Genomic DNA, 23,413 nt, shown 5'->3' on the forward strand with positions numbered 1-23,413 from the left:
GAATTGAAGCAGTTAGCAGGAGCGATCAGAAAAATAAGATATTATTATGAATAACATGAAATAAACACATCAAGATGTACTGAAAAATGAATATATTTCTTAGATTAGTCCATCTCTTTCTTCTGTAGGCTACTACATCATACATGAATCATATCCATGGAATATTATTCATAGTTGATTTTCTTTGTCATCCTCTACTTCTGGCTGGTACATCACTAGGCCTGAAATCAAAAAGTTATAGATAATTTATTATTCATTATAAAAAAAAACTTTGCAAAGTGAATTCTGAAATTGATTGTAATCTGTATAAGTTTTTAATTATATTTCTTGGGAAGGAACCCTCCAATAATGACAAAGTAATATTATATGAGAAATTCCAATAAACCAACATTCAGTTGAATTATTATTAGCATCAATCTGTTAGTTGTGTAATTCTGAATGATTGAATAAATAAATCTCCATGCAGGAATTGGGATTAATCAGTGTGCCCCTAGATCAAAAGAACTTGTTGGTGAACAATATATTTTTGGATACCATGAACAATTATTTATTTATTTCTGTGGTCAGTAGACCTACTTCTCGACCGTTTGGTTTACTTAAGTCTTCCAAAATGTACTGCATAAAGTAATTTTTAGTTCTACATTTAGAGAAACAAGTTTAATGAAACAAATGGAAATAATCAATAAATTAATTGCTTAATCTGGAATGATGATTATCTACAACATCATAAGTAGAACTAAGTGATTTGAAAATGAATACCAAACTGCAAATACATAAATCTCTCTCAGAACAATGTGGGTATTTCATCCATGAATTTAATCATAAATTTTAAAAGGTGGAATGACTGTCATTAAAAGCTATTATTCAGTGTTTTCTACCAGCACTTGCTGGGTGAATTTTTGAAGTCATCTATTCATAGTTCTAATGTATGGTCATTTATAAAGTCATCATCCACTCAAGATCAAGATGGACAGTTGAGAAGAGTGTTTTAAAAAAAATTTTAACATCAAATTATTGATGTAATGTTATCACATTATTAGATGTTACATAAATTATTTCTTTATGGAAGGAATCCCAAATATTATGAATAACTCTATTCCCTGAATGATAAGTGAATACATTGTTTTTTAAGCACTCTTCTCAACTGTCCATCTTGATCTCATGTGGTTTCAGGTAGTTTCGAAATATTAAGATTTCCTGTAAGCTATTAATGATTTCAAAATTCAGCCAGTTTTTCTATTATTTTAGTCACGTACCATAGTTAAATCTTACTATTTGAATATCTACCATCAAATCGATAATAAAACATTGAAGTGGATAAACCTTTTTAAAAAATTGGAAACTGTATAAAATGACATCACCTATATAAAGTTTAAAAAATGAGTAGAATTTTATCTTACCTAACTAACTTATTCTAAGTATAGGTTCCAAAGAATTGTTCCATCCTTGTCAACAAAAAAGAATTTATATGCATTTCCTTTGAGCACATTCTCTTCAATATTTTGTTTGTAAATGGTACTTGAAAAAAGAAACATAATCTTTCAGCATATTCATTTTGGAGATAATGTGAAGTTAATCATCAATGATAAGACATAGTTTGGACTTTGAATAAATTAGAAGTAAACTGGGCCTCAATAAACTATTTACATTAGATATAAATACTATAAGTATATACTTACATTCATAGCACATAACAGAAAACACTTTAAAGTTTTATAATATAAATTAAAACAGGTGACACATGACATAGATAGATTAAAAACACTGAAAAACTTACATTACACTCTCTGCTCGGTTGAGAAAGGGGACACAGTTCCTTAAAAATTTCCGATTATAATGTAAGTTTTGCAGTGTTTTTAATCTATCTATGTTGTGTGTCTCCTGTTTTAATTTATACTATTCACATTGATATACCTGGCATCACGCAATATATCAATCAATAGAGCATGAATAAGTTTTTCAAATACATTAATATTGTAGTTTAAATGAGTTTGGTAGCAATGGTCAACCAGAAAAATATTACACTGACTCTGATCAAGTTATAACAATCTATTTAATATTGTTTCCAAGTGATTTTGAATTATAAATTAAGAGAAGATTAATTCTTGTTAGGTACCAAAGACAAAGTAAATGTTCTAATAGTCAGGTTAGTTTTGTTATTATTTTGATAAACTATGGGTTTACAATATTTTGAGGTGCAACAAGGATAATGGAAGTTTAGGACTTAGAATGTAATGAAATACTTCTAAGTCAAATTATGATATTATTTTTAATAAATCTGTTTGTGAAAACTACTAGCTGCATTATAAAAAATGTATTTTGTGATTAGGCCAACTTACTGAAAGTGTAAAAGATTGTTAGCATGAAATGCTAAATGTTATCTTGGTTGAATAATGTTTTGAATCTGATTATTTAATGTTAATCTAATCAATCAATCTTGAATGAGTTTAAAACTAATCAGTTGAATAGATTTCTCTCTTTCTTGTGATAATTCTCTATTATACACAAACTAGCTAGTCTAGGATTTACATTATTATTAAATACTACAAATTAAACATTAAAAAAAGAAATAAATAAACTTTTGTTAACTTCTAACCTCTTGAAAAATGAAAAAGATAGCAATTTAGGCCTAGAGACTAGGTTATTAAAGGCCTACTACAGTGGGCTACCTGAATAAAAATTGTAAACATGCTAGTAGGTTACTCATAAAATTTATATCAAATAATTGTGTACGGTAAATCTAGCCTACTTTATTATGAGAAATTTAAGTGTACTTACTTGAATGCTCTATTACATCAGCAATTTCTAACCATATTCTATTTTTCAAATAGGTAATTCGTTGTGCAGGTCTGGAAAGTACAAAACTTTGAACTTCGAAAATTTCACGCCTTTCTGTTGTAAATCCATTTTCAATTTCTCTTGTAAAAATTATAAGAATAAAGAAACCAATAGAAATATTTTATACCTCAATTTTCCACTGCAAATTAATTTCACAGTATAATAGTAGCAATCCGAAATCTGACAATGATTATCACATTGTACAAATTCTTAACATGAGGAAAGGCACAACAGGCTCATGCCCAAAACTGTCCCATTTAATACTATACTGTCCAAATCAAAATGTTGGTTATGTCACTTTCACTTTTCAAAATACAATTTACGCTCTGGATAATAATTCACAATTATGGATCAGTATCTGTGAATGGGATTCTTTGGATGCAAATCATTGGCATTCAGAGGGATTATCTATATAATAAGAGAGAGTAGGGTTGTATTTGTTCGTGTGTTCGTTTGTTCGCATCAAAACATGTCAACTTGTGGATTGCATACCGAAAAAACGGGAATGATTAAGATCTCCAAATTTTGCACATAGATTCCAAGAATATCAATCTCGTGTACCTCGAAGCCCAAATTTCAATTTTCCTTCTACATTTTTCATAATTGATGTTCAAATTATGGGACATACAATTTCATACGGCGATTTCACATTCAAATCATATGATACAAACTAAAAAAAAAACAGCTGTTCTATTATTGCTTTCTACCTGATTCAACTTAACCTCAATAATATTGTAATTGATAAATAATATTTTTAATAATAATATTGTTATTACTTAAGATTATAATAGTATTGTTTTAATAATTATTTTATTATATAAATATTGATTAAAATGTTTAATTTATAATTTATTAATATTTAATTACTATAAATATTTTTATTTTCACAAACTCTGTATAATATATATTATGGTGAATGTTAAACTGCTGCATCAAAAAAATAATCTCAAAAACATCTGTTTAGAAAAAACATAGTTTTGAAACTTCGTTTTTCTGATGCAATGTATAGGCCTACATGTGGCATGGTTTATTAATTTTTCAGCTAGAACAGTTTTTTGAGACAAAGTGCTAAATAAACGTCTACAGTTTTATCAATGCTGTATCGGCAATATGAATACGCATGCAGTTAATATGTCTTTGAATAAAGGTGTTGATATTTTTACATAAATAAATTATTCTCTTCCATTTTTATTCAATTACAATCCCAAAATCATTCGAGCCCTGATAGAATGATTGACTCACTGTACAGTCAGTCGAAAATTTTAATATTGAAATTTTGGCATTTTGGCAAGCTGAACAAAAAAATAAGGTGCATAGGACCTTTTCGATATTTCTTCAAATGAAAAATTAGTTTTGTGGGTTGTCAAAACTCCCTCTGAAAGGAAACTATTTAACTTATCCAATATTTTTAAATAACAATGATTTCTCTGTTGAATAACATGTTTCTTGCCAACAACAATCGAACTCTTTGTTATTTAGATATGACCTACACTGTAGATCTATATAATTCTATCAATTAAATACATGAGAATTGAAGTATTTATTTCAGACAGTTTTCGGTTAGTTGATAAAATTAATTATCAATAAAAAAATATTATAATTTTATCAGTACAGAATTGGTTGAATGAATTGTCGTTGTACTGAATTCTTAGTCAACAATATTTTAATATTGGTAACTTATTTATGCATTCATTATTTTCCAGAAGTTATTTTATTCGAATTAGAAAATATTCATCAGGTCCTATCAATTGTAACAATGAATTGTCCAAAACATGGATTTAATCAAAATAAAAAAAGGCCCATATTTATACTTCTGTATTCATGTTCGCGAATGTGTTTGCATGTTTACACTTGTGATGGATAGCCAAAATTGTAGAGAAAATGCACGGCGAATTGTAATGGAGGACTCTGATTGGCTGAAGAGTTCAGCGTTCGGAGTGCGGTACGGCGAAAAGTTGAAACAGAGGCGAGCGGCACGGCGAACGGTTCGGAGTACGGTAAGGCGAATGTTCAACAGCTGATTTTTAACTTTATGAAACATGCTCATGTTCGGCGGAATGCATGGTTTGCTGCGCGGTTCGAGGTTCGGTTCAGCATGTGTGGTCGCACCTTTAGATGTTACAGGACATTTATATAGATCACAGGCCAAAGCAACAAACATAATAATCTTCACTATAATAAAGGAAAGATCTGGCTTATACACGTACGGAATAGGAAAATTATGTTTGACACATAATCACGTCTTAACTACTGGACTGATTAACTTGAAATTTTGCATATAGATTCTTAATTAACCGAGGATGGTTATAGACCTATTTTTGATTCTTCAAGATTTGATTACATCAAGTTTTCAGTTTGTCAAGTTTTCGATTTGTCATGCTTCCAGTTGTTGTATGGAAGCAGCTGAACATTTCTTTTAAAAGGGAAATTGGAAGATAGGTATGATTGGGGATCCTATTCGAATAATAAAAGCAGGTTTTCCGTCGACCCAAATTTTGTCCAACATTTTTGATCCGCCATTCTGAATCCAACTTAATTTTTTTCTTAATTGGAAGGTGGTCATATGATATAAATGATTTCGGTACAGGATTTCAAGAGAAAATATGATTGAAAACCGCACATTGATATCTCAAACCTTTCAAATGTTATTCTGATTCAAAGATACTGACATATAATCCATCTATCTATCATCTTCTATACTATAATGAAGGAAAGAACTGGCTTATACACGTATACACGTGTAAAGGATAGGAAAATTATGTTTGACGCATCATCACGTCTGAACTACTGGACTGATTCACTTGAAATGTTGCATATAAATTCTTAATTAACTGAGGATTCTTATAGGCCTATTTTCAATTCTTCTAGATTTCATTACGTAAAGATTTCAGTTTGTTAAGTTTTAAAATGGACCCTTGCAAAGCACGGGTTACCTGCTAGTTATTAATATAATCCACGACTGCCTTTCGAAAATAGTGACAACCATTCTAATGGATGATCTATATTTTTTTAATTCAAATGAATTAGTGATCTATTCTAATAAATGATGATTCATATTGTCTGGGAAGAAGATTATGAAGGAGACTACAATTGAGTACTAGAGTTGAAAATTATAAATGAGTAAAAAGATTAAAGAAAGTATAAGACGAATTAAGGTGAAAGTATTTATGGGAAATGAAAAGTCAATAAAAATGTTATAGAACATTCATAAATCACTAGAGTCAATGAGGATTACATTGCTTGTTTTATTAATTTTATCATTCGTATAATTATCACTGAATCATGAGAAGAGAGAAAGTAAGGTTGAGAATTGTGAAGTAAGAAACACCTCTTCAATCAGTAATTCTACAGCAGGCTCCTAGAAGGTGAGAATGAAGGAGAAGCAAATAGATCTCAGGGAGACAGATGTGCAAGGAAAAACTAGTGCCAGTAAATAGTGCCAGTAAATAGTTACTAGAGTGAAGTAGAATTTCAAAGCCTATCTTCTTCTTCAGTTAATTCTCTCACGTTTCACTTCTATTTTCCTATGTTGCTTTTAAAAATCATAATCATTGAAATCCTAGATGCAATAAAGTTCAAATGGATAATTATGATGTATAAAATTGATACATGATACATTGTGGTATATTTAAGAGTGATCTCATTAAGGTTTACACCATTAACTGTGGAGTTGATAGTAAAACATGATTCTCAACCATTCCATGTTCATTTAATCTTCACCTACTATGGTGTCCCATAATATCCTTCACTCTCAATGATCTCCATCTTTTAATAATATTCAAGTCTTTTCTATATTATTTGTAATGTGTAATGTAAGATCATCCCTCCAATGTAGTTATAGGGGTGTGAAATAATATATATTCGAATGTAGATATATTCTCCATAGGGAAAATATGATCAATGTAATGACTGTGGTCTGTCCTCCAGTGTAGCAAAATTCCGCTATCCACTTTTATCACACTGATACACTTTCCATCCACATATTTCCATTTCGATCCATATGAAACGAATCATTCGCCAGTTTTAAATTTGTTCAACATGTAAAACTTGCTCCACAAGCAAAGGGAAACTCTTGAAAAAGTATTGCATAGCGTTTCGTTGGAATATTCTTTGTTACAGCTTTTCAACATGCTCCAAACAAACTTCTCTAACACGTTGAAAGGGCTTTTCTCCATACTTTTTTCGTAATTTCCAACTCAACCGTTCGATATATGAATGAATTTCTCGTTAACACACATTTGCGGCTTTCAGGGAACGAGTCGCTTTCACAAAAATACTGTTCACTCGCAAAAAGCGGCCGCACAAAACATCTGCAGTTCGTTCAATAACTTTCTCTGTCTTTGGATATTTCACATTCAAAGTTTGCTTGTTAGTGAACATTTCTATATGGCTCTTTTGAATGTGAATTGACATTTTTTATTAGCCCACATCGATCCTGGGAAGATATTATGATTACACATCATCGGCAAATATAATTTCATTTTTTAACGAATTGATCTGTCAATCACTTCTACTATATCAACTGATAATACAAGAACTCAGATGAGATGAATGTTACTGATGGGATAGTGATAGTGATGGTATTCCACGGAATACCATGTACTACTTGTACCGTTTACTGTATAAGGTACAGGTAAGGGTACTAGGTATAAGTTATAAGGTATAAGGTGACAAAGGTATAAGGTATGACAAAACTATCAAGGTGCACTGTGAATAAAAAAATGAACTTAAAATCCATGGTATATGACTTTAGACTCTTAGAAGTGTTTTACTATTGATGAAATCAAAAATGCATTGATTTTGATTAAAATAGTTACATTATTATGTAGAAGTTTGCGATTTTTATTTTGAAAAATATGTTTTGTACTATTTTGCTAAGTGAAGATTTTGAATGTTTGATGTTCAATTTTCAAGAAAGAAGACATGCATGATTGAACCATGCTCAGTAAATATTTGAGAGAGGTATAGGACAGAGAGAGTGAGAGAAAATGAATTTTCCAAGTTGTTCACGAGCGTCTTACCGACGAAAAACACGAATCTGGCTTCGACGATGGTTTGTCTCTGAGTTGGAGATGAAAGGTTATGGCTACAGGGGAAAGATGGGGAACGAGATTGTGCTAGCAAAGGGGATGAAAGAAGAGGAGGATCGAAGAAGGACTTCCCACTACATTGGCTGCTCACTGGAAGAAAGATAAAGCAAACGTCAAAGAATGAAGCACGATAAGTATTTTTTATAACTCACGTTCTCCCAACTTCTTTAGACTGTGCAGTCTCCACTCCCCTGCTCATGTCACAGAGCTCATCACACAGAGACACGTGTGAGCATGTGAACAACGTGGCTTGGTTTTCCCCATTATTTATGACATGGATGCTTACTAGTTGTCATTGCAAAATAACGTATTCTTCAATAATGACAGAAGATACTTTCCATTGTCTACCTTTTTGTTACTCTATTACTTTTACAATCCTGTGTTTTTCCTATATACGACACAATCTTATGTACATGTCTGATCATGATGCAACATGGTACAAGTTGAAGTTTGTTAGATCGTATGGATTCATGTAATTTAGATCTCTATCATAAAGAATAAATTGAACAACTTATGTGACGTTCTATGTGCTACTCTTTTCTATAAATTTTTATTGGGGATGATGCCCACATGATCTTAGCCCTTGTGTGTGGGTGATGTAAAGTGCGAAGGTTATTTGATGAGATGATCAAACGTCCTTGCCAACCGGCGGGATTGGAACACATGATCAGGTAGCGCTAGCAGACTGAAGGGTGCAACGCATTAGTCATCTCGGCAATCCTGGCCGTTCATGGATACTATTTCTCTTTTTATCTCTATTTTAGGGAAATGTGACGTATATATAATTATTTGGTAACAAGGAATAAGTGGAAAATTAATATATTGTATAGCTTTTTGTGATTCAATTTCCTGTTATCATGTTGATAATTTATGTATGTTTCGGATAATATCAATCCACAATCTACAATCATTTCAATTCAAAACTAGACAATTTCTTGGAACATTGTAATTGAAATGATTTATTTGTGCATTGTTGCATTCTGTTCATCTGTATTGAAACTTTTGGCAAATAAAATTTGATTCGATAGCAATCTTCGTGTAGGAGTAGGATGATTGCAGCAATTTTTTGTTTCTTAGTGGAATGTTTGCAACATATTTTTGAGTCATGATACAATGTTTGTGGCAATTATATCAATTTTACTTGCAATTTTATATCTTCTTGGCAATTTTCAATCATGAATAAATCATGTAATGATTTCATTCGAAATATGTGTTATTCGAGTGTTTCGAATTTTCACCTTCTTGTGTAATTTATGGGATGTTTGTGGCAATTTTTCTCATAGATGAAACTAATTTACTATTCAAATTTGATCTATTGTGCAGGGGAAGCCCAGCTCCAGTACTTTCGTGTCTCTCCTAAGGATGAGAAGGTGCAAGAGGGAGAGGAGATCACTCTGAAGTGCGAAGTTGCCAACCTTGCCGGCAGAGTGCAATGGACCAAGGATGGCTTCGCTCTTGGTGAGTTATTGAATTACTGAATTACCGTGAAAAGTTCAACAACTATTTCGACTAAAATCAATTGAAATTATATTTTTAACGTTTATTCATTATATTAAATGTTGTTGACATAGATAAAATAACTAGGTACAAATAAATTCATCATTTCAATCAAATCAATTGAAGTTTCCACGTGTAGCTGTGTCAGCACATCTCTTGCTCTCTGTTTTCTCTCTTCCACACACACTCGCTCTCTCACTCTTTCTTCCTCTCTCTATCCCCATAATAATTATGCATGAATAAATTGTAATCTGCATAAATAAAGAACTTAATCAATCAATCTACGTCACTGCTGTTAGCATCTCTGTGTTGGTTTGTTATGATTTGTTTAATTTTGTTTAATAGAATTCAGCTCTGATTTGCTCAAAGCACATTCCTCAAGAGCTGGCTGCATTCTGTCTTATTGGCATTCCATGCCATTCCTCAATTCGTTTTTGTACGAGGAAATATCATGTTTCCGCTTCCAATTTACTTCCCAAATTGCCAAACAGTGTGTGCGTGACCACCAGAGTAGTACGTCTATTTTTGTTTTCCTATTTAACTGCAAGCTTCATTCGAATTCAAATTGTGGGTAATTTTTGCAGTAAAGCTATTTAAAACTATGTTGGTCTAGTCTAACTGTTTTCATATTCATTCAAGTCGTATGGAAATTGAAAACATAAAACTTTCTCTCAAACAGGAAGTTCCCTGTTTCAATTTACCTATTTATTCATCTTCATATAACAAGAACTCGAACAATTTGAATGTGTACTCTAGAATTTCCAATTAATACAATGTGCCTTTATTTACTTTATGTTGACTCTCCAGGATGACACAGAATATAAGAACTATGTATAAATAAATTGGTCAACTTCGTAAACAAATTTGTATTTCATGTCTGATGTTTTCTCTGTGTTTCAAATCTTTACATGCAAATTATTAAAATTTACTCATAATTCATAATTTCATATTGTGGTTGCTTATTCCCTCTTATACTAAAATTGTTTCAATGTTATACTAGTTATTCAAACTTGGATGGAGGAATAGTAATTAATCATGAGACTACAACGTACATGAGAATATTATGTGTGATGAAATTGATTGCAGAGGTTGTGATCAGAGAAGAGATTTCCAGATTTGTGATTCTACCATCTGGAAAATCATTGATTGAACTATACTTTTTTCCCTGGCTATAGAATGTTATTGTGAAATTATGTGAGATCAATACTGGCATCTCGGTCATGAATTTAACTGAATACTACGAGAAGTTATGTCAGCTCTGTCCTCTTTTATTGGCCAAGCAGTTTCTAGTGCACCACTTTACATAATTCACATAAATTCTGAGCGTTTACTGATCTAAATTTAGTGCAGTATCCTAGTTCAACGCGGCACTCACTAGCCAACTTATTGGCGAATAACCTTGCATTTATGATATAATATGAATGGTGCCGCTTCTCCCTGAATGGTTGGATGCGGAAACGTAGTTTTCATTTTTCTCTGTCCTGCTGTGTGTCCGGGAGCATTACTCAGCTGATATTTCTCTCAACTTACCCCGAATGATAGCAAAAGCATCTCGAGCTATACCTTTCGCGTTCTCGTCCATTTATCAATCTCCTCGTTCCTCCTCATTCCTTTTGAGCATCTTACGAGAGAGCACCGCTCTGTCATTTGTTGCATTGACTTGATGATAGATGATATTTTATTGAATCAATGAACTTCCATGCAATGCCCACTATCATGCCGTATGCATGTAACATGCATAACACTGCAGTATCATGACCAAGAAAGTGATAAATGGGGAACGTTTCATTCTAGAATTATTCCAATGAAATCATGATTAAAATTCACTCGACATTAATGTTCACCTTACTTCAAATCAGAAAATGTGTTTAATAGATACATGATAATGATGTTTTCTAATTTATCGAATCAATTCAATACATCACTATAGCTGGGTATGATATTCAATATCATTAGCTAGCTTCTAGTCTTGTTGAAAATAGGAGCTCTGGCATTAAGATTCATACTATTAGAAGTTTAACTCTTGTCGAATCATATTATATGCAAGTGGCATCGTAGTTTAATAGTATTCCGTATCCAGGCGAAGTTCGAGAAATATTAGCATTATTAGAGTTGAAATGTTTACTCTATTGAGTATTGAGATGCCATTCTCCTTCAACGAGGAAACGTGTAGAATGGGTAGGAGGGATTCGAGATTGCATTTGCATTCAAGTGAATAGGACTGTCAGATTCCTTTTCTACCGATTTGGACTTCCAAGTTGAAGTGCATTTTGAAACTCAAATGTCGAACTTGGCCCTGGCTGCAAATGGAAAAGTTTCTCATTTGACTCCAATAATGGAAGCCGGTTTTTCTCGTCCAGATTACCTGTAAGTTTTACTAGTTCTTTGGATTAATTATTCCAGCCTGAAAGACCCCTTCGTCCCGTTCAGGGAATTCTGTTCTCCTGGAACTGTCTGCGACTTAATCTATATCAGAGTCGGTAATCCCCTCTGCCTTAGTACGCTGTCAATTCGCATTTCACGTTTTTCTCCCAACTGACGATTGAGCATTACTCTTCCTACTTCTCTTTCGCCGCTTCATGCTGAATTCAAGATACTTCAACTTTTGAGCGATCACACTTGATCCTTAAAAGCATCAGCGAGTGATAAGTTAGAGGTGTTAATACGAACGTGCAACTTGCAGAGTGGGCTAACAAATTGATACAATTTATTATGTCAATTGATCGGAATAACTTTCACGTGGAAGAATACTCACATAAATCTTATTACGAGGAATAATAATAATAATTATGATGCAAGTTCCACAACTGTGAATTTGAAAAGAAAACAGGTTTTCATTTCCTCCACTTTACTTCTCAATATTCATTTCAAGCGCAACTCACCTGCTTTTCACGGTTGTTCTTTATAGAAGCTCCCCATAAAATGTTGGAGAATGGAAAATACAATAATTTTGATGACAGTTCATGCATTTTTCATCTATATTATGAACTATTTTTGAATGTGAAATAGAAACTCAGCCAAATTTTCACAATTCAATATTGGAGTTTTAACATTGCAATGAATCTCTGAAGTTTTATCCTGGAAGTGAAATAAAATATAGAGTGACTCGATAAATAATCCACGAGAAAGTCATCACCCATTTAAAAGCCATGCCCACAAATAATACACGAATGGACAGCGTCTCTTTCACAGACCACTTCATCGTTCAGTCAAAGACTCTGCCATATCTGTCTCCTCGTAAAGCGAACGAATCATTCGATTATCGGCCAGCGGTTCTCGCCTTTATGTTTAGCTTCTTTTTTCGTTCACTTGCAAAGCTCTTCTATCCACTCAGCCAGTCGACGGATCGCAAAGACAGAGACAGCCATCGTTTCACTGGACTTTGTTTATTTTCGAACGGATTGTGAAGCGCGCTGTTTACAGTGAGCATCCAATTTGATCGAACAAACAGCACAACCTAGATTGAGTTTTAATCAGATGTTGGCCATGGCGAGAAAGAAGTGAGCACTTCCGCTGCTACAACTACTAACCAAAAAGCTACTCTGCGATTGTCAACCAATAGGCAACAAGCTGCCGCCTCCCAAATCAAGTAATGCATTTTTCAAGCACGCCTCCTGAATAACCATTAAACATTCATTGGTTCTGTTTCCATCACATTGAATTGATGCGCATTGTTTTTGGAATTGTTGCATGTGATCTCTATAAAGGTTGCTAGGAACGGAAGTAAAGGAAACCTTAACACTACTGACATGATGAATAGATTCCATTTATTGAATGATCGATATATACAGCTCTATGATTCTATTATGTTGATTTATTAAGATGATCATCAGTATTCTCCTGACGATCACCAATCAAGATCAATTATGAAGATTGTTGATGAATGGAAGATGGAAGATAAAGATCAATGCCTAAACAATCAACACGATAATCTATTTGAAAATGGAGGGAGAGAGTGAATGAGGTTGGATTATTGAATGATGTTTTCAATATGGGATGGAATGATTTGAACTTATGCAAAGATAAGTTTGACTTGATAACTCGTATTACTATCAAATTCCACTCGTCAGGAGACCTTATTGTCAATATAGTCTATTTATTTTATTGTATAAGTCCATATTATTTTGTAGACCATACTATGATGTATTGCATGGTTGATTATTTCATTTCTGCACGAATTTTCGCATAACATTGTTTTGTTCAAATGAATTAATCGATTCATCAACAATTGACCTGGATTGTCTTCAGAAGATTTAAACTTTTACCTTAATTGAGAATGGAACCGGAAACAGATACAATAAATTGTATAGGTTTTCATTCCGGACGAGTCACATCTAATCTATTGAAACTAATATCGTTCTGGTTGGGAGAACGCTGATTTGATGATAAACATCTCCGACAAAATACTTGGCTGGGGGTGAAGCTGTCTGTTGCAGAATACGGAATTAAAATCAAATACAATCGCACCTATGAAAGGCCACCCGATATCTGATTGCTTTTGAGAGCGAGGAACGAGTTGAAAATATAAAACAGTGCAGCCGAGGCTTGTGCAAGGGTTGAGATTTTTGATGAATGGAAGAAGGTAGATAGGTCAGAGACAGTTCAGGTTGGGAACTATAGATCTGGATAAGTTTGTTGCTAGGAGAGGTTGGTGGAGGTGGAGGTGGAGATGTTTTGTCCGTAGCTATTCTCTCTTCGATTACAGTATAGTGATATCCACTTGAGACCGTCAGCACTGGTTGCATGGGAAGCATTGATGTTATAAGTGAAGAATGCTGACTGTTTGTAGTGAGCTGATGGCGCACTGGAGCCTGACCAAGTCTCCAGCAGACGGGATTCAGCCGATGTGATCGATGCGTGAGAGAGACAGATCTCCACTGTATCTTACACTAATACACGGCTTTGTCCGTTCGCACACAATATACTGTAGCATGCGATATCGAGCGTCACACAAACTTGCTCCAGCCGGATTATGCGATATCAGTGCGAACAAATCTGGCTATCGGTTCAAGCAATGGATTATTGCTGCTAGGCAATGAATACCCCTCGCATATATTCACCTGTAACGCTGTGCTCCATCAATACACCAGTCAATGAACCCAAGAGTTTCATTCTTCTCACATCCGACGACATTATCCAATCACATTTCCGATTATAGTGAGATTCCTTTCAAATCGTCAGAATTGGTTGAGTGAGAAGTATTGGAGTTATTCACAAACAGTGTGAATCGTTTTTAAGTCCTCAATCCGTGTTATTGTTGTAGGTCTAACAATAGTAGCTGCTGAGGTGTATTGCACATTTTACCCAAGAAATTATCTGTACTGTGGATATGATTGTCCTTCTATTTAGATATCTTATCCTCCTATCTTAACTCATGCTGAACCACACAACAGGGTTTATTGAGTCGTATTTGATTTCTGAGATTAATAACTAATTAATTCGATTTCTGAGCATAACTGCACGGGAAGAATTGCCTAGCCAAAAACTGGCAATGATAGAGGCAGCAGTGACCCGTGAGAGTTGAATGGATGGAGAAAATCTCCTATTAGTCAGTCAGATTTTGAGAGAAGCAGATTAATAGAATCAATATTTGAGGATTGAATAATGGGTTCAATATTTTTAATTATTTAAAAATACAAACATGTAAGGAGAGATTTGAAATCACAGATGAATGGAGCAGGTGATATATAAAAAGCACAGCTGCTGAACAGCACAGAAGCAAATAACTGACAAATTGAACAAATCAAACAATTTTCAGAAGAGTGGCAATTTGTAGGGAGCTCTCTTCAGCTGAAGACTGCCGGAAGAGCTTGTGTGACGAAGTCCGGATTGATTCAGAGCCATTAGGGAGAAGAGGCTTGTAAGAGGTATACTGTAGTATGGAAAGGAGGAGCTCTTGACTCCACGCGCTCGGAAACGAGAACATTGTGTGGAGATAGAAGTGCTTCTTGTTCTCGAAAAAACCGGCACTCCTCAAGTTGAAGAGCAGTTGGCAAACTGGCAGTAGCTGAACGATATGTGAAGTGAGAGGCAAAACACAAACACTCGCATATTTCACGGATTTCCAGCAGAGATGCAAAAGTGCCCAGGTATAAGAATATTGATATGGATGGCCAGTCGGAAAATTGCAAACTACTCACAGCAGATGATTTACGAGTGATTCATATCGTGTAGCATGATGAATGGCTTCTTTCTACTTCTGTAAACTTCTAATGCATCCTCGAACTTCTTATTGCCTCTGCATCATTTCCAACACTTTTTTATCCTACAAGGCATTTTCGAATCAATGACAGGTTTCGTTTTCGAAGCATTTTTTCATTGCTGCTGGAATCGCTGTACTCGAATTGTAGTCCTATGAAAATCCGACTTTCAAATTTGACATAAATATACATTTTTCATCTCATTAACTTCGCCTTTTCTAAGCATTGTTGTTAATTACGTAGAAATAATTCATAGTAATTTACTGAAACTAATTAGGGTTGATTCAAATAGAGGAGCTTGGAAATAATTAACCATCTTGTTCCACGATTATCAGTAAGATATTACATCTTGGCATTAAACATTCATCTTCATTTAAATTCTCCTTCAATCTTCTGATTTCATGGCTTTGGCCTGACTTGAAACTACATTATTGCTGGTCACCAGAAACAATTTGATATTATTGTTCTACTGCCAAAGATTGTCATGGTCAGGTCAAGATTGCAAATCATTCCACTCGTTATAGTCATTACAGTTTATAGTCATTACAGCAAGATAGGAATCCAGAAGAATTCTCATTGATGAACTAAATTATTATATTCAATTCATTCTTCTTCTTCTTCCTTCCAGGGTTTAGCTTGTGCGTGGGTGATGGATTGATCATGGAACAACAGTTTTATGTAGATTTGGAAACTGGGCAATCATATTAAAGAGTAACTAACCTCCAGCATTCACGCCTTCATTAGTAGATTAAACTTAATTTGCGAGTTAAACCGGGTGACTCTGGTGCAGGTTTAACTTCTAGGGCGCTCAAACTGACGATGTAGTTGGGGAAAAAGGATTTTTAGTGCAAGAAAGCGACCCTTCAAGTTAAGGAGGATGTTCGGTAACACAAATAACGTTGATTATAGTCTGATTCTAACCTCGATCAGATCGTTACTGTTGCATTACTACAGTTCTAATTGAGGTGTTGAGACATCGGTGTCAAATATCAATTAGCACGGCTGCAATAAAGCGGTTTCAAGAGTGTACAGAGTAGTCTAGCTGTGTGCAATTCGAAACAGATGATATCTCCTTGTGATGGTGCTGTTGTGTTGCTCTGCTGTTGCTGCCTGTGGTCAGGCTGCAGAGGACGACAACGACACTAACCAAACGATGGAGTGCAGTGTGGCGCAGACGTTTGATAGGCTGAGATTAGTTAACAGTATTAATAACCCAGGTCGGGCAATTTGCAACGACCGGAGCCCGGCTAGGGGTCACTCAAGTCCGGAGCGGTCGACTCGAAAATTGAAGTTGCGCAGCCGTGAAAGGGTCGACCTCCAGTGTGGCGTTTTGTCATGTCCAGGGTCCGTTGGCTTAATTTTTGCACATCGCTTTCTCCTAATCGCCGCTCGTCGAGTGCTGAAATTCACTTGAAAGTGTCACAACATTTCATACTACATGACATCAATGCTTCCCATTTAACCTATACTGACAGTAGGCCTACCCACTATATAGGTAGAGTGGTATGCTGTCCACCTGGCTGCACCGAAAAACAAGCGGCTTGGCTGGAGGCCAGACACCCTCCACACGACACGTCACTTCCCTAAATTATAGCCGGCTTCAATTCAAATCTTGCCTAAACTCTAATGATATCAATCACGTTGGTAAACTATTGTGCTGGAGTGTAGCATCATTAAAATAATGATAATGGGCTTTTCAAGTTTACATTTATTTCAATGATACATTCACTTTTTCGATTGTCTGGAGTCATCGAAGCCTTTTTCCTAATTGGTTTTACAGTGAAAAAAAAACAATTGGAAATAACCTCGAAAGCGGCCATAATATTCCTCCAACATAAAACATAAACCTGAATATTTACTGTGATGATTATCGAATCAATTTATGTTTCTCACAACCGCTTTTCAATTTGATCAGATCGATTTCCATAGAAAATCAGGTTACTCTTTCAACTACTGTACCGCATCTAACATGAGAAATAGCCGAAAACTCGATTAAATAAACTCACATCGAGAATCAGATTACTTTTCCATCTACTGTACCGTATCTTCCATGAGAAGTAGCCCGCTTCTCGTCAAAGGTGGCTTTTATGCATCATCATTATTTAATAAAGCTGATGTCGTGTGGTGGGGGGGGGAGTGGTGGGGAGTGGAGGGACTGTGATGGTGGTGCCATCAATCGCTGAATCCCAGTCACCAATACTTTTATCTCAGCGATTCACCTCATTTCCTTATCCGCTCCTCGTTCCGCCCATTGGCTACGAATTGCAGGCACCTCAAACGACGCTCACATATATTATTCAGAGAATTTTGATTACATCACAACGAGCTCAGCTAGAATCTAGTGTATCTCGTTTCCTGAATTCTCGAATAAATGCATTCCACGAATTACTTGACACGATTCCGGTGAAATCGTATTCATGCTGTGTAATATTTGTTTGATAAGGTCGTAGTACTAATGTTCCATACAGAAAATATATATTCAAACCAGAGATTGAGTTCATCTCTGGTTGTTCGTAGAATTTGTTACTAACTTTGTAATTGACGTAGCCTACGATGTACGTAGTAAAAGAGTTGGAAGATTCCGTTCTTATTATAATATTATATCGGCTATCCAATTCTCCTTTTCCGTATGACTAGGGCGTGATTAAGTGGTTGGGGTGGTAGTTTTAACGGTGATCAATGTGCTGTTTATCAAACTATTGAAATGTGGCGCATTTAAATACATGCGACCATATCATAATGTAATAGTGGATTTACATTGAACTTCATTATGGCGCTCATTGGAATAGACTGTTTCTGACTGGGGTTGGACCATTTTACCGAGAATACAGCTAGAGCACTAGTCTTGGAGCATAAAACACATAAAACATCACCACTAATATGAGGAACACATTGACAGTGTTATTTCACATTGCCGATATGTTTTAAATTCCTGCTAGCATTTTTTCTTCATGTTTCAAGCCCTTACACATTCCAATAGACACTGGAAGTTACTGCATAAAAACAATGAAGAACTTCTTTTGATAATCGAAAAGTTTGATTCAGCTCAGAACAGGATTTCCCCTGCTATGAATGTATATTATCTTGAATCATTTTTATGTGAATATACAATTGAAAATTCAGCTTCACCAGTGAGTAGGCTGAATGGCATGAGTTTCTATTCGCTCAATTCATGAAATCCAGTTTATATTCCATCTGTTGTTGAACCTTCGGCGGAAGCGATACAGAACTTTCCAGATAAGCTGTTCAACTTACAAATGGCGTAAGCTTCTATTTTCTTCTCGAACTTTCTTTACAACAGCTGTCTGCTATATCACTCCTTTCTTTGTGTCTTCAGCTCTCCCAGTTACAGCTAATACTGTATTTATTCACTCATACAGAGCAGAACATGCCAATTATTCCATTCCACTTGGTAACATTGAACTTTTGCGAAGTTTGAGTAAACTACATTCTATCCAAGTTCTAGAGATAATACATCGCTCGCTATACTTCTAAGACTTTCGTTTGTTCAGTGTTTGCCGTTTTCCTCAATTAAATGATTTCTTTTCAAGAACAACGTTCATTATTCATTATATTATATTCATTTATATTCCATCATCATCCAAAGTTCATATCTGTTCAACATTCAGTTTGAGAAAGATTCCACTTCTCTGAATCCTAAACAGGCCTGAACAAAAATATTTGAATCGTGTTAAATATATAAAAATAGCCCAAACTAATATTGGAAAAAAATTTTATGGTTTAATTATAGGCTAGTTCTTTGATTTTTTGGAGAATATTCAACAAATTTCAAACTATTTATCTCTTAAACTTATGAAACTCATATTGTCTGTAACTTATCGATAAGACCATGAGAATAATAATTTGAGATCATGAGATTTTTATAATTTGGATCACATGAGATTCATATTGTTTCGTCATCTCCCTGCAGAGGCTGCAACCCTGTTGGTGGAGTTTAGTATTGCATACATTTTAAATTGCCGTTTCTTATGAAAGACATATTGTTTGGCAAGAGTTTCAATTCATAAATTTCAATGTAAGAATAATGATTGTTGACATCAACTCTGGTTTGAGTTGGATTTGAGAACTCATCTTCAATATTGATGTGGACAAGATCTACAGTTGATAATTTTCTAGTTAATTTTCCAGTTAAGCAATATCTGATCACGAATTAATAATTTGGAATAATGACAATGAACATTATCCATTGTCAGGACATCAGATTTGGTTCGAATCAAACTTGTTGAATCATCCTCAATATTGATATGAACAACTGTTCACCGCTCAATGCTAACTCTTAATTGAAGATAATTCCATTTCATAAGATATTCTTTCAAGTAATTATCATAATAATGATTTTATACACCATATCTGTTTTCAAATCGAAATTTGACAATCGATCAATTTCAAAATCAAATTTTCAAATCGACAAATTATTCAAATCAAATTATTAATTGTCAAAAAATATTATAGATGCCCTAACATTTAACTAAAATTTAATTAGAAGAAAGTCTTCAACTGTATACAGGTATTTTTCCCAATGAGTATTATATCAAAAATGTTCCAAATCCTATTCGATAAATCATCTATCTTGAGTATTTCTACATCAATTTATCCTGATAAGAACAACATTCACCAATCACAAACGTCAATGTTGATAATTCTTGTAGTAGGTTACATATTATTTTGAATAAAGTACGTATTTTTATTAAAAAAAGCCTCGACCATTGCGAAATGGAAAGTAATCTGGAAGGAGGTTTGGGAAAAAGGCAGGATATGTGTCGGAGTTGGTCATGTGAGTTCGTGATGTGGATATGTCAGTGTGGGGCTGGAGGGGGGATTGAAAGGGAAGTTCAGTGTTTGGGGGAGGGTTGGGGAGGAGAGGCACGTGATTAATCAGAGGCCTGCACTTAGCCCGAGTGTCGCTCTGTACTGATGTATAGCGAGTGGTAGTTCCTGCTCTTGTATACGATGTTTACTATTATTTGTGGCCTGGCTTTCTTATCGCTATGCTCTCTTGCACGTATCAAGTTGAACATGGCTGCAAATGTATCACTTTACTCGACTTGTACATTCAAACAGAATAATATAGAAATGTTAGTATTGTCTGTGGTTGTATCGTGGACTTCAAGAGTAATAAATACATGAAAAGGAAATTTGTAATTTGTTGATCAATAAATCAATATTTACCCACTGTGTAAATCATTGCCCACTGCAAAGAAGAAGACTTTTTCTCTTATAGTGATTTGGCGACACCAGCAAAACTTTTGAATTTTTGGTTTTGCTTTTCTAATTTACAAGTGCATTTAAATTCAGCGAATTGCCATAATCAAGTGAAATGACACTTCCGCTATCACAAAAATAACGTCAATATCTATTTCGGTTTTTACGGTATTAACTATTTGAAATGAAATAAACTATTTCTGGTAAGCTAAAGCAAAACAATATCGATGAGCAATTTGTAAGAATCAATGACCTATTGAGCCATTGGCTCAGTCAAGGTACTCTCACATTCAGCAGTTCATTCGAACCTCACAACAAGAGGCACAGTAATGAAAGAAATAAATATTCACAACTAGCAAAGTATAGGATTGAACGGCTAAAAGAAAACATCCTTCCTGTAGTTTAAAGATACTTTAGCACACTGTTATCGACATAAATGTATGCATTAACGTACAAACTTTTTGATTTCTGATGTAATAATATTATGTTAGTGGATTAGTTATCTTAGCTGATGATACATCCCATAGTCATCGGATTATTTGTGGTATATTTGAATTTTTGCCCCGCTGGTGGAAATCGTTAGTAATCAGTGAAGCATTGGTTGTATAGATTGCTCATTGAGGAGATAATCCTCACGCTGAACAAACAGATGCTTTGATCTCCAACGGAAAATGTCAATTCTATTCCGGTATTAATTAAATATTTAAATTGAATTTCCGCAAAGGCTCAGCATGTTGTCGATCGGTTTTTGGATTCACTTTGTTTGAAATAAATGAATTTTCGACCTCCGTGATACAGGGGATTACATTTTTTCGCTGTGTTTACTGGGGAAATTGTTGGTTAACCAATTTCCAAATTGAGCTACAGAAATACAGGTACACTCGAATCATTGCTCCCAATATTTTTGAGATTGAATCGATTGAAAAACCGATCACTTCCGTTTCCAGTCAAGTTTTTTCATAACCTCTATTATTGTGTGGTGTTGCAGGATAATGTGAAGGAGAAATAATCTATAATAATATAATAGAGGAAAAAAATAATTTATACACGTAAGGGATAGAGGGTATTCACTTATAACGCATCATCACGTCTGAACTACTAGACTGATTAACTTGAAATTTTGCATATAGATTCTCAATTCACCGAGGATGGTTATAGGCCTATTCTTGTAATATCGCTCTGCAGTCATTATTTCAGCTGTGGTCCCATTCCAGATCGTAATATTTTCATCAATATGTTTCTGTCCATAACATTGTCAACATAATCGAAATATTTACACAACTATTGAATTGAATTATGTAAGATCACTAGACTACCAGTGAATCATAGACAGTTCGAATGCTACTAAATGTCCAAAAGGTAAATTTTGATTTAAGTTTCGCCAGAAAGATTGATGTGTTTGTATGTGAAGTTTATATTTTTATTTTAATGGATCCTACATGATTATTATATTAGGTGAGATTCTAATAGAAATGAATAATAGATTTTACTTGTAGAATGATAGCGTCATAGTACAGATGACGAGATCGACGGTTTTTCTTGGAAACAATTGCCCAGTGGAAGGTGCTTTCTCTAAATAACAATCTTGCAAAGCAAGAAATGCTTTGCACTGTACATCATTTGTTTGATACACAAAGTGTTATAATCATTTCATTTTTCATAAATTTAAAATCACATACTATTTGCTAATTAATGAACCAATTTGATCACTTTTTGTCAATTTAACAATATATTTTAATGATCTTTGTAGTTGAAACTACAAAACGATAGAATATTCAGTAAGCAAAACAACTTCTCACGTGTTAGAGCGGATATACATTCCATTATCATCGATCGACTTCTTTATTGAATGTTTTTGATACTACATTTCTGAGGTTGTCTTGTATTAAGATAAGAAGATTTGTGTACTGATGGAAGGTGTTGTGATTGCAGGCTTCAACCACATAATCCCGGGCTACCCGCGGTACTCGATGACAGGTGACAGCAGCAACGGGGTGTACAACCTGCGAGTGGTCAACGCCAGCCTCGAGGATGACGCCGAGTTCCAGTGCCAAGTCGGTCCAGCCAAGTTCCACAAAGCCATCCGAGCCAATGCCAGGCTCTCTGTCATATGTGAGTTCTTCCTTTCATTCCTACTAAATACTGATAGAATCGCTAATGCCAATTGCCAATGTCTTTCATATGTGAGTTCTTTCATAGACTGAAAACTTCCAGTACACTAGAAATTGATGATGGTGTAGCAACAGACAGAAACTGTTTTATCAAATACGTTTCAATAATGGAGGGGCAGTGAAAATTTCAAATCTACTACATAACTTCCTTGACAGTCAAACCACGAGGCACGAGAATTGAAACAATGTGTTCACTATTAACAAGGTCCATTAAATTACATTCACCTAGTAACTTAGATAACTTCCACACACTTGAAATGATATCCCAGAAAGACTTTCCAATTTCATGCAATAACTTATCTCAATTGAACTCAATATTGCTCGAGTTTCAGAGAAAATACAACATTTGAAACAATTATTATTTAAGATCCTTTATTTCATGAAAATACTATCT

The 23,413-nt window shown here is 34.5% G+C and overlaps 1 protein-coding gene across 1 annotated transcript in view; it reads left to right on the forward strand.

Annotated features, from left to right (window-relative positions):
- The window catches only part of LOC111047435 (nephrin), a 535,400-nt gene that overhangs the window by 440,033 nt on the left and 71,954 nt on the right, over window positions 1–23,413 (forward strand). The window contains exons 2-3 of the mRNA XM_039422826.1: window positions 9,252–9,386; window positions 22,781–22,960. Coding sequence (XP_039278760.1) covers window positions 9,252–9,386; window positions 22,781–22,960 — 315 coding nt within the window. The remainder of the gene's footprint in view (window positions 1–9,251; window positions 9,387–22,780; window positions 22,961–23,413) is intronic.

This window comes from Nilaparvata lugens, chromosome 3 (genome assembly GCF_014356525.2).
Source record: "Nilaparvata lugens isolate BPH chromosome 3, ASM1435652v1, whole genome shotgun sequence".
Classification (NCBI taxonomy): domain Eukaryota; kingdom Metazoa; phylum Arthropoda; class Insecta; order Hemiptera; family Delphacidae; genus Nilaparvata; species Nilaparvata lugens.